This window comes from Protopterus annectens, chromosome 16.part0 (genome assembly GCF_019279795.1).
Source record: "Protopterus annectens isolate FY-2018-M chromosome 16.part0, PAN1.0, whole genome shotgun sequence".
Taxonomy (NCBI): Eukaryota; Metazoa; Chordata; order Ceratodontiformes; family Protopteridae; genus Protopterus; species Protopterus annectens.
Window position 1 is genome coordinate 259644028 of NC_056750.1, and position 13097 is coordinate 259657124.

Below are 13097 nucleotides of genomic sequence, written 5' to 3' on the forward strand. Positions count from 1 at the left end.
GTACTTAAACCAGCTTGAGAGACTTCAATGTTTCCTCACCAAAAAGATCTCAGTACCCTTAGCAAATCTGACAAACTAAAATCCCTGTCCCTATACTCAGTGTCATACAGACTCCTTAGGGGTGATCTCTATTTAGCTTTCTATGTTATGAAACACCCAGTGACAAGTAAAGACCTAAACCTACGCTACTTCAACACCACCACCAGGTGGTGACAGATACCTAACCCACTATTATCCCCTGTTTCTGTAATAGGCTTCCCCTACCTAGCAAACAGAGTACTTTCCCTAGCAACCCTTAAAACCAGTCTAGATGGCTGGAAGGGTGAGCACAAATTTTCACCAGGGACATATGGAAGAAGGCTGCTTAAAGAGGGACACTGTTAGTTTCCCACCGGTATTGGGTGATGTTGCTGAATTTCTTGATGGTCTACTTTGGTCATAAGCTTAGTAAGAACCTATGAAGAATGAAACCTAGACAGCTGAGACAAACAGCTGGGACTCAAGTCCAAGGAAGCAGAAAAGAAAATGCTCTTGTGAACCCTGTACAAAGTCTTATATTCCTAAGATGGAAAGACGCTTTTGACCATAAGGATCAACAACAAACAAGAGATCACACAACAGTCTGCTGTAGGGATGCTTAGGATTTACCTGTGTTCCACTTGGGGGCATAGAAAGTGTCAGCCTGCTTAGGAGAAAAAAGAAATAGATTCCTGATGTTTCTAGAATGAATTAGCTGCTAAAACTTCAATATAAGCTCCACCAATAGCCTGACCCAGGACTTCTAATTCTTCTTGCCTGGGTACTAAACAAGGAATTTTTGGGAGAAAAGGAAGAAAAACTGCAAGCCAGCCCACAGTGAAATTCAGGAGCCTAAAACCTTCCTCAATATAGGGGTCATTCAGTGGCAGGGAGAAGTTATATTAAGGGGAGCTTTCAATACCTCTGCCCCTTCCAGAAACAACATGCGGGCCCTCAGATTACCCTTTTCAAATCATAGCGTAGTCTAAGCATGAGTGTGAGACAGAAAACAAACATCATGAAATGCATACAACAGGTGGTGCTCAGTTCTAACAGGCTTAAAGGACTAACACTGCTTTCAACACGTTCCTAAGGGGTACCCCCCTACATCTATGAGGACAGCTAACACCAGATATTCAACATCTGATGTACCTGTATAATCTGAACTGAATCCATGGGCCCAGCTGGCATATGCAGGCTATCAAGACACCCATGTTCTAGACAACAAGACATATGCAACCTCAAGGCAGATCTAAGAAGATTTCTTAATCCCGTGTGTCACAGCCAGGCAGACATCAAGGAAAGTACAGTTTTGTACCTACCATAAATGTAGATGTCCGAGAGGTATGCATCTGCAGTCCTAACAAATGGGTTGTCCTGGCCTCAGGCAGCCCTTCGGTCGGCCGGATTCCAAAGTCTGGGTCTGGCCTCGGCTGGTGTCGCACTTCACCCGACGTCATAGCTGCAGTTCTTCGGGTATAAAGGCATCAGCCGACGCCATTTTCCTCAGTGTTTCTTGCCCCAGATGCCAGATGCCCTCTAGGAAGGCTAAATTTGGATAAATGCAAATGCTTCCAAATAACAGAGAGCAAATAGAAATAAACATGTATATACATATATACAAACAAATACACCATAATAGATTCCCCCAGCTAGCTACAAGATGGGCAAATACCCTAGGAGTACCACAGTGGGGAAGGAGGGTGGGTAATCCTGACTGCAGATGCATACCTCTCAGACATCTACATTTATGGTAGGTACAAAACTGTACTATGTCCTTCAAGGATGCATCTGCAGTCCTAACAAATGGGTAGAATACCATAGCCAAACTGGGGGAGGAGGCCCTAACAAGATTATGGTGTAGTTAAGATCCCTTGCAAAACAGCAGTGGCAAAACCTGCTCGGGATCTGGAGTATAAGGGTAGGTTATAATGCTTGGCAAATGTATGCACGGAACTCCAAGTAGCAGCCTCTAAAATGTCTTTTGTAGCCACTCCTCGTAAAAAAGCTGTAGTAGTGGCTGTAGCCCTTGTGGAGTGAGGTCTGATATTCTCTGGAGTTGCCTTTCCATGATAAGAATAACAAAATCTAATGCAATTTCCTATCCATTTTGAGATTGTCTGTTTTGAAATTGCTTTTCCTTCCATGCCTGTGGCATATGCTACCAGAAGCTGGTCAGTTTTTCTATTGTTCTTGGTTCTGTCCAGGTAGTAGCGCAATTGCCTATGCACATCCAAGGTATGCAGCAGTCTTTCTCCCCTGTTCTGTGGGTTGGGGAAGAATGTAGGTAGGTGGATTGCTTGGTTTAAAGATACCCTGGAGACCACCTTTGGCATAAAGGTAGGATTAGTTCTCATGGACATGATGGAAGATAAGGAAGGGTTGCATTGCCATTAATGCCTGTAATTCAGAAACCCTTCTTGCTGAAGTGATTGCAAGCAGGAAAGCAGTTTTCCATGATAAGTACTGTAATTCTGCTGTTGCTGCTGGTTCAAAAGGGGGAAGTGTCAACTTTTCTAGCACAAAGTTCAAGTCCCATGTAGGCAATGGTGGCTTCCTTGGTGGATTTACATTTTTGATTCCTCTCAGAAACTGCCTGAATAGAGGATGAGAGAAGACTGGAGGATCCATGTTGTATTCTGCTGAAAAAGCTGACGCATGAATCTTAATGGAAGAGTAAGACAGGCCATTGTGGAAAAGCTCTGCTAAGTATTCCAGGATGTTAGCTATGTTTACCAGTGCTACATTTTGCCCTTTTGCTGCACTCCAAAAGAGATATCTTTTCCATTTCGCTGAGTAAGTTTTTCTTGTTGAGGGTCTGCGAGCTTCCAAGATAATGTCTTTAACCCTTTGAGATAAATCTGGGTTATTTTGTCTTATGCAATGCTCCAAGCAGCTAGCTGCAGTGTTTTCAGGTTCGGATGCAGGGTTTTGAAGTTGTTCTGTGTTAGCAGTAAAGGAACCTGGGGTAGAGGCCATGCGAGTTCCCGAGACATACTCCTCAGTAGTGGGTACCAGTGCTGCCTCGGCCAGTCTGGAGCTATCAGGATGATCCTTGGGTGGTCTTCTTTGATCTTCAATAGCACCTTGTGCATCAAAGGAAGAGGTGGGAATGCATATGCTGTCAGGTTTTCCCAACTGAAAGATAGGGAGTCCACCTTCCAAGCAAGTGGGTGGTATGTCCTTGTGCAGAATTTTTTCAATTGGTGATTGTGTGGGGATGCGAATAGGTCTATTTCTGGTAGTCCCCATTTCCTTGTGATGGATTTGAAGATGTCTGGATGCAGCATCCATTCGTGGGCATCCGTGGTAGTCCTGCTTAAGATGTCTGCTAGCATGTTCTCTTTCCCTGGCACAAATATTGCCTTGAGCTGTATGTTGAGGCTTAGGGCCACATTCCAGAGATCCATTGCCATCTGGCATAGAGGATATGAATGTGTGCCTCCCTGTTTGTTGATATACCACATAACTGTGGTGTTGTCCGTCCTTATCAGCAATTGTCCCCGTTGGAGAAACGGTCTGAATGCCTGAATTGCCAGTTTTACTGCCAGCATCTCTTTTTGGTTTATGTGTAGGTTTAGCTGGTCTTGAGTCCATAAGCCTTGTATGCACTTGTCCAGCATGTGTGCCCCCCAACCAAGGTCTGTGGCGTCTGTGGTGATAGTTTGGCTTGGTTGAGGGCTGTGGAAGGGCAGTCCTTTGTTCAATTGACAGGCCTGAGCCCACCATCGGAATTCTTGCTTCAGGCATGGAATTATTGGAATTTGGGTTTCTAGGCTGTGCTTGTGCTGAGACCATAAATTCCTGAGGTACCATTGCAACTTCCTCATATGCAGTCTGGCATGTGGGATCAAAACTATGCAGGATGCCATGTAACCCAGGGCTTGCAGGACTTTCCTTGCTGTAAGCTGGTTCTGCGTTGTTAATGCCATGAAGTAGAGTGGAAGGTGCTTTTGTTTTTCTGCTGTGAGGGATGCCATTTGATTTGATGTGTCCAGTTCTGCACCCAAGAAAGTTATCCTTTGGGATGGCAACAGCCTTGACTTTTTTATATTGACTGTGTATCCCAAGGCTTGCAGTAGATGAATGACCCTTTTCAAGTCTTTTGTTAATTTGTTTTTGTTGTCCGCTTGTAGCAGGCAGTCATCCAGGTAAGGGTAAATTTGAATTCCCTGAAGCCTGCAATGAGCAATTACTGATGCCAGGCATTTCGTGAATACTCTGGGCGCAGTAGATAAGCCAAAAGGCAATGCTGAGAATTGATAATGCTCTGATCCTGCAAGAAATCTGAGGTATCTTCTGCAATTTGGTCGTATGGGGACGTGCAGGTATGCCTCCTTGAGATCTAGAGTTACCAGCCAAGACTCCTTGCCCAGCATGGGAAGAAGCTGCTGTAGAGTCAGCATTTTGAATTTTGGGACAATGAGGTATGTGTTCAGTGCGGACAGGTCTAGAATAGGTCTCCATTGATTTTCCTTCCTTGGCACCAGGAAAAGTCTAGAGTAAAATCCTTGCCCTTGTTCCATAGATGGTACCTTTTCTATAGCTCTCATCCTTTTTAAGTTGTCTATTTGTTCTAGAGCGTTTGCCATTTGATTTGGAGGTAGGTTTGGCATTCCTCTCTTCCTTGGTAGAGTATGGAAGTGAAACCTGTAACCTTTGTCTATTGTCTGTAAAATCCATTTGTCTCCTGTAATGCAATGCCAGTTTACTGAAAATAAGGCTAGCTTTCCGCCTAAGGGTGCTTCTACTTGTTCCCTGGTAGGTGGTTTCAGAGCCAAGTCACTGTGATTGTCCTGTGGAAGTGGTAGTGGCTGGGTCTGCAGCAGTACTTCGCTGGTTGTTAGGCTGCCACTGACGTCCTCTGTAGGCACCTCTGGATTGACCTCTGCCTCTTGTGCGCCTATTCCTGCCTCTCTGTGCTCTGTTGGAGTCTGGAAAGGACCAATTCTTGGAAGGCCAGTTCCTACTAAACCTTGGAGGCTGGACCTGTAAGAAATCCTTGACTGTCTGGACAGATTTTGCTTTCTCTTCCACCTTCTTAAGCACTTGCTGTGCAGGACAGCCAAACAAATTGTGTTTATCCATGGGAGCATCTAGGAGCTTTGATTTTACATGGTCTGGTAAGGACTGCTCTTTTAACCATGCATGCCTTCTGATCACTGTACCAGTCATAGCTGATCTAAAGGAGGCCTCCAGTGCATCATAGCCGCATTTTAAGGAATGATTACTGACCTGCTGTATGTTATGTACCATTTCCTGAAGAGACTTTCGGTCTAAAGGTTCAGATGAGGACAGCTTTTTAGATAACTGATCTAACATAAATTCCTGATACTGAATCATGTGGAATTGACAGTTTAAGGCCCTAGCCGAAAGAGTTGCAGAAGTATAAACTTTTTTACCCCATCTCTCCAAGGCCCTAGATTCCCTTTCAGAGGGGAGTGGGTTTTTGGCAGAGGTAGCTGCTACCGCTTTGGGGCCCTGTGAAACAGTTTCAGGATCTGCAAAAGGAGCCTTATACAAGTGATGATGTGTGTCCGGAACCCTGTAGTATCTGTCGGGCTTAGCAGGGGCCGGAGGGAGTGAATCAGGAGCAGTACAAGCATCATTAAATGCATCATCCACAACTGTAAGTACTGGAGGAATGGCTAAAGGCCTATGCTGTGGCAAATGCAAAAAAGTTCTAAGCCTTTTCCTAGAGTCTGAGAAATCCTGACCCTGCCATTGAAAGTGATCCCTCATAGCATGCAGGGTTTCCCCAAAGGAAAATTCCTCAGGAGGAGAGGCACAAGGAATGGAGTCTTCTGCATCAGAGTCCTCATAGGGAGAATAACGGCCCTCAGGGGGGTTTGTATTTTCTGATTCGTCTGAGGAGTAATCAGTGGAAACTGGCTCAGGGGGTTCTGCTCTAGGCCTCTTCTCTGAAGGGGGTTGAGAGGCCCTATCAGGGTGAGACTGGGATCCCCTGATCAAAGAAATGAGATCCTCTGCTAGACTAAGCATTTGTGTACTAGAGCTAGGCCTGTGAGAGGGGGCTTTAGGAGGCACGGCCTTGGAAGATTTAGCTGCTTTAGCCCTGACAAAGGCCTTAATTGACATGGATGCAGGGGGCCTAGCAGCTCCACGTGCAGGAGTAGATACATCTAGGGGAATAGTATCTGATAAATCCTGAGAAACTGTAAGAGCAGGAGGAATTTCAGTAGCAGATTCAGCCATGCTGGAAGAGGCCTCGGTAGTAGGAGGCATGCTTTCGGCCGAAGGAAGAACCGCAGACTCGGTTTCAGCGAAACCGAGACACTCATGATTGGCTTAACCGCGGTTTCGCCGAAACCGTGGACCGCGAGTGTCGGTCCTTTTCCTTACGCTTTTAGCTAAATGCGGTCGGAGTCTCCGACGGCATGATATAAGCAAAAGCGGGCGAAAAACTCCTCGGCAAACTCCGACCGACGTCTAAGCGTCCGTCGGTTGAAGGAAGCACAGGCTAAACAGGCTGCTACGTCGTGGTCTGGGCCTAAACAAGGTAGGCAGTAAGAGTGGAAGTCTTTATGAGGTATTTGTTTCCCACAAGTTAAACAGTTATTCACTTTTTCTGACATCGGCTGAGGCAAGAAAGAGTCCCCAACGGGGTACTTAGCTTTTTAGAAGTCTTCGGTAGTAGTAATCTCTGGATCTGACCGACCGGCACTTGCGAACAGCTTCTGCTTCGGGCGCCACGCGGCAAGAAAGACTGGGGAAAATGGCGTCGGCTGATGCCTTTATACCCGAAGAACTGCAGCTATGACGTCGGGTGAAGTGCGACACCAGCCGAGGCCAGACCCAGACTTTGGAATCCGGCCGACCGAAGGGCTGCCTGAGGCCAGGACAACCCATTTGTTAGGACTGCAGATGCATCCTTGAAGGACATCTTGAGGGATCACTTCATTATTATAGATGGCTGGATAGTGCAACACTCTAGATGCTCAAATGTGGAAAAGAAGGTATGAATACTCCAGGATGCAGTTCCCTAAAACAGTTATCAGGAATCCAACTCTCCAGCACTTTTTCTGTCAGCAACCAGTAGTGGATTTTGAACTCCATCTTCCACTATTCAAAGAACAGCTCACAATTCACAAGGAATCCATGGCAGTCTTGGTAGTAAGAAGGATTTGACCAGCATCTGGACACTAAGTCCATTCACTTTTTATGCCATTTCAGCACTGGCTCAGGATCGCAAGGCATCCTTCTCCTGATCCCCATTGTTAGGCACCCTCTACAGTGGCAACAGAACTAAGGCAGACCCATGAGCTTTTCCCTTTACCCCCTGAGGTTAGCTGGGATGAAATAAATGGCACTTATGGCAATGTTCCATAATGCACTCTATTATTTGCAGGCAGTAGAAACAGCGGTGGTATGAGTCCTGGATCATGAATTGCTGACTGCAGTAACACATTCAATGGATCAGAATTTTCAGCATTGAAAATAAGAACTTTCCATGATTAAAACTGACAATGTGCAAGCACAGCACGGGGAACTTTATGTTGGGGGGCCAGATAATGCTTTCTCAGCCTGTGAGACACCATGCTGGAAAAATGTAGTGTGTTGCACCCCCCCCCTCCAACAAATAAATAAATAAATAAAATGTGGGAATAATAGAAAATTCTGAAATCTGCCAGGGTGGAATACCAAAAGATGTATTTCCAAGGCTGTTCCAGTGGTGTAGTGAGATAAATCTCTGACTATGGCCCAGCTGACCTGGGTTCTATCAGTGGATCATGTGACTGATGGAGTGGCAGGGAGGGATGGGCGTACTTGTCATGGGAGGGAGGGAAGACACTCTTCGGTGATGCTTCTTAAGGGGAGACGGTCTAAAGAGGCAAGTTACCCTCAAAAGTTGATGATGAATGTAGGGGCCAGAGGGAAAGGGAAGCTCAGATAGCTGAGCTTCCCAGGCACCCTTAGGATCCATGTCCAGCCCTAGTAATTCCAGAGGGGACTGTAGTCAGCACACTTTTACGGTCATTTCTGTTAAATAAATGTAACATTTCTTTTGACCCTTCTGTTAACATGAAGTATTTGTTTAGCTGACATGCTTTTCCATCATCTTTTTCTTATCACCAGAGAAACTGAAGTTTCACTAACCCTCTTCTCACCATTCTTAGCTCCCTTACATAACATGCAAAATGTTTTTAATACTTTGTACTGATAGAACTCCTTGTTTGGGCATTTTTTTCTGTTTAGCCTTAATTGATAGTACTGTCTGGTCTTCAGGGTTTCTCATTTGCTAACTTCTACATAAATTTCCCTAATTTTGGATGTCATGTCATACAAGAACCATTTTTTTCTGGATCTGCATATTTTAAAGATTTAGTTGACTATGTGACTACAGCCTATTTTTTTAAATAAATTACCACCGTCTGTTAAACTGCCTTCACTTATACCTGCTAGAATTTTCTGGAGTAATTATATAATTATCTAATTCTCTCAACCTTGACAGATATTCTGAACTCTCTCTTTTGTTTGACATGAATCTGCCAAACAGTTCACAGTCAGATTAAGCAGCCACTTGTTTTCACAAATGGTTACCCACTGCTAGATCTGAAATACTCTCATCTGGAGTACAAAATGCCAAGTCCAAAACTGCTTCTTTTTGACAGGGTTCTAGTACTCTGTATGTGATATGTGAGGCCTTCTTTCTTCAGTGTTCCTTCAGAGATGTGACTTGTAGTGAATATGTATTATAATTACATTTCACATGTTAAAGTAAAACTATTTTTACTAAATTATTATGGCTGAACACCACACATTTTGAATGGGTTAAAAGACCACCAGAAAAAAAATTGAGCACACTTACTATTTTTCTGAACAAGCAAAACATACATGCTGTTAAAGAAATTGTAAAAATGTTTCTTCTTTTACAGTATATATAATTCCTACGGTCAAACACATCATATGTCTATTCAAGGCATGTCCCCAATAAACTTGCAGAAATGAAAACTCAAAGAATCAGCATGTTTTCACAGTCATGACTGAAATGCTTGTCTGATCATACAGTTGCAAGAGGGATTACCTGCTTGGTACTGTCCAAGGAAGCAGTGTTCTCCTAGATGACTGTTGTCCACCTGGTATGGATTAGACAAAAGTGATCCATGAGTAGACTTATCGGATAAGAATGACTCCAGGGAGGCATGACTGCCAGACGACACAGGTGACAGACTTCTCAGTTGCAGCTGAAGCTGAAAAATGGCCTTGTTTTTTTCCTGCAACTCCCCTGTAAGCCTGATGAAATACAAAAGCATTACAGTGTGGAACTTCAGAAAAAAATGCAGGTTCAGCTTTTATATGGGCATAGTTTAACAAAGCTATTTGTTAAGCCATGCACAAAATATATATACAAATAACTTTTATGCCACTATCTCATGCTTTATAAAAGAACATCTTGTACACTAACTCAAAGAAAATATTTTACAAGGATGTCAATTTCTTTAAAAAATAATGTAAAATAATTTCAGCTTGCCTAAATATTTGGCATTCTGAACTGAAAATAAAAGTGGAATTCCCAAGGACTAAAGTAGTACATTTACCTTTAAACAGCCTGAAGAACTAAACAAGAAAATTCACCAAGCCCAATGTGAAAATGGATTCTTTTGTTGAAGAAAAATTAAAAACAAAACAAATGTCAGGAAATGGAAAGTTGTACCTTTCAATTTGCTCTTGAAATGTTGTGGATAATGTCTGTTTTTGTTGGGCAAGGTCACTTAAATGCTTTTGCATTCGTTTCCGTTCACTCTCAAGTTGTTTCTGAAGATAGGACACTTGATGCTTGAGATGGCGTGGACTACCAGGGGAAAAAAAAAAAAAACAAGAGAGAGGCTCTTCTATGTACCCATATTAATTATATTTAAAAAAAACATACATACTCTTCAATCTCAAAGGCACATACACATTAATGCAGACAATTTGGGTATAAATATTTTTTCCACAAAACAAAATGTTTCAGAAAATCTAAGAGTAAAACGTAGATGGTCTTACATGGAGGCAGTTTTAACCTAGTATACTTAATTCTATAGAACGTACCATAAACACACACATTTAATAGTATATTGAGAAACTCTTCTGTACAACTTCCAATTAGGAGAAATTAAGCCAATGACTAATTAAGCCTGGATAAAAAACAAAAATGAAACCAAGTAACTGTGAAAAAAATAAAAAGTATCACTGCATGGGACTATATTCACTGACAACCCTAAAGTGGGGCTTTGCCCCATACCCTTTTCACTAAATCCCTCTTGCATTTTAGAGGAAAGAAATCTCAACGCAATTAATTGAAAAAAAAAAAAAAAAAAAAAAAAAAAAATTGGAATCTGTTTGTGAAAGAGTGCAATCCCAGGTTTTGCAAATGCTGTCTATGAATAAAACCTACAACTCCATCTACAGCCCCAATACTCTCCCATTTTTTCTTTTTTTTTTTTTTTGTGTGACTGCTGTACAGCTCACGAGAATTCACTAACTTTAAGAAGAGGTAGGATGTGTGGCTACCTAAAGGTAAAAAACAGTTATGTGAGTACTTGGCACATAATACAGTTATGCGAGAATGTTCACCAGAACCATAAATGTTTGATCAGAAATGTCACTTTTGAAAGATGTTCAAATGAATGGGATAAATCTGTAGGCAAATGTTAAAAGTTTTCAAGACAGGTCTTAAAACCAGTCAGGTTATCCCTAGGTGGTGCAGGTTTGCATTTTAGAAAGAAGACGCTCGGCAGTGAAAAAAGTGCATAACCATCACCATCTTCTGTTCTTTCTGGTGCTAGCATCTGTGTAATCAATGTACTTCCAGTACATTCTCTTGTATACTACCCTGGAGATCTAAGCTAGGGGTATACCACCAACCAATATCCTTAACCAGCCAACACAGATTATATGCACATACATAAATTCAGAAAGTGGAAATGCAGGGCAAAACACAAAATCTAAGTACACACCCACTGGTTAACTGTAAACTATGTACATTTTAATTTGGCAGACCTAACCACTAGGAAGCACCAGAGAGGAGGATGGGAGTCTCCTTCTTACAGCAACAACAGTCATAGCAAGTACCCTTAGAAAACTATACTGTGCTCATCAGAAGGAACAATGTTGCAGAACATTCATCAGATGAATGGGAGAGTACCAGACAGTGGGCCACCTGACCCTGTTTGCAGGGTGATAGTTTACAACATACACTGCAAAAAAGCTGCAGTGATGAGTCCTGTTCTACTCCTAGATTAAGCAGCCAGTCTACAGTGTTTAGAGAAAGTAGTAATGCTGTTCAGGTATCAGTCTCACAATACACTAGGCAAAAAGTATTTTATTTACTGACATTTGATTACCAGGAAAATCGGACTGGGTAGAAGCCCATTTTCAGCGGAGGCCAGGGGAGAAAAGCTCAAAATTATTACAAAACATTTTAAGGACAATAACTTTAAACTTCAAAAATAAAACAAAAACATCTGCAGTTTAATTATAACAAAATAGACTATATAAAACACTGGTTAAGAATTGATGCAAGGTATAGCACAATCATTTAATATTTAGAGAAATTTTAGATAGTTTGTAGAGAAATTAAAGGTAAATTAGTCTAATACAAACAAGAATTCTAATATGAAGTGAGGAAAAAACAGGCTGATGGTATATTCAGAGAGAAAGTCAGGGAAGATAAATAGATAGCAGTAAGGAAGTAAGTGAAGAAGGAGTACGGAGGTTTAAGGAAGGAAAGGTACTTGTTCACATTTAGGGATATAGTTTATCCTGGTTTTCAGGAAGAACAGAGACAGATTTTAGACAAGAAGTCTTTCACAGTAGTTTTGAAAAATGGGAGGGAGGGTATAGACCCGATGGATACAGTTAAGAAGTTCCAGGCCTTAATAAACTTGTAAAAGTACAAACAATGCCTAGCAGATTGGTTCGTTTTTAGACGAGTAAGGGTTTTTGGTCACTGGATCGCAATGATAGACTGGGAGCATAGTTGTCTAGAATGTTTTTTAGTGCTAGATAGACAGATGGATGTTGGATAATTTTATACTGGATAAGAAGTTGTGTATGTTACCTGATGTGGCAATTCTAACCAATTAAGGCTTTTCAGTGCTAAACAGTGGTGGGTCCTGAAAGGGGTATGTACAGCATTGTTCAAGTTTTAACTTTTTGTGAAGCTTGGAGGTTAGTAAGGCTGGGAGCATCATACAGAGGAGTGGGGAGGAGATAAGTAGAGGCAAGTGCAGTTTTAGTTGCATCAGTGAGACAGATTTTGGCTCTGTAAAGCATCCCTAGTTTTTCATGAGTTTTTCTTATGCAACTTTATATGCAGGTCGAATGAAAGATTATCATCCACTATCATCTCAAACAGTTTACTATGAGCAGCGACTTCAATGGTTGTAGTATCAAGAGAGAAGAATTTGTTTTTTTCAACAGACAGGGATTTGGGGGGGGGGGTATAAATGTTTTTTTTTTTGATTGAGAATGAGGTGCGAGTTACAAAGCCATGTTTCAGTGGCTGTTAAAGCTTCCTGAGTATATATTTTTTGAGGTGTACCATGTCAGATGTACAAATGAGGGTGGAATCATCTGCACATTGTATTATGGTGGCCTGTTGTGTGAAAGTATAGAGTGCGCTGGTAAAAATGTTAAAGAGGAGGGGACGAAGGACAGAGCCTTGTGGTACACTGGTGGTGACCAGGCGGGCAAGGAGAGAAAGAAGTGGCATTTTACCGACTGATACCTATTGGATGATTAGCTTTTGAACCACAGAACGGTGGGCTATGAGAGAACTAGTGAGGGCATTTGCAGTAGAAGTTTGCTGTGACAAACCGTGTTGAAAACTTTAGACAAGTCTACAAATAAGAAATAGACAAATTTGCCATTATCTCCAGCTTTATTGACAGTATCTATATAGGTTAAAAGGGCAGTGTTAGTACTAGGGGAAGGACAGAAGCCATGTTGTGTAGGAGATGGGAGTTCTTCATGCAGGAAATGGTCTAACAATTGTTTGAGAACACATTTTTCAAGTATTTTGGCGAGGGGTGAAGAATACTATACGTCTAAAATTATTAATGTCTGCCGAATTT

General features: G+C 42.2%; 1 protein-coding gene across 5 annotated transcripts in view; it reads right to left on the reverse strand.

Moving 5' to 3' along the window:
* The window catches only part of LOC122791042 (myomegalin-like), a 3200315-nt gene that overhangs the window by 618888 nt on the left and 2568330 nt on the right, over positions 1-13097 (reverse strand). For all 5 annotated transcript variants that reach the window (XM_044058817.1, XM_044058818.1, XM_044058820.1 and 2 more), the window contains 2 exons: positions 9695-9832; positions 9065-9273 (listed from right to left, as the gene is read on the reverse strand). In XM_044058817.1, the coding sequence (XP_043914752.1) occupies positions 9065-9273; positions 9695-9832 (347 nt within the window). The remainder of the gene's footprint in view (positions 1-9064; positions 9274-9694; positions 9833-13097) is intronic.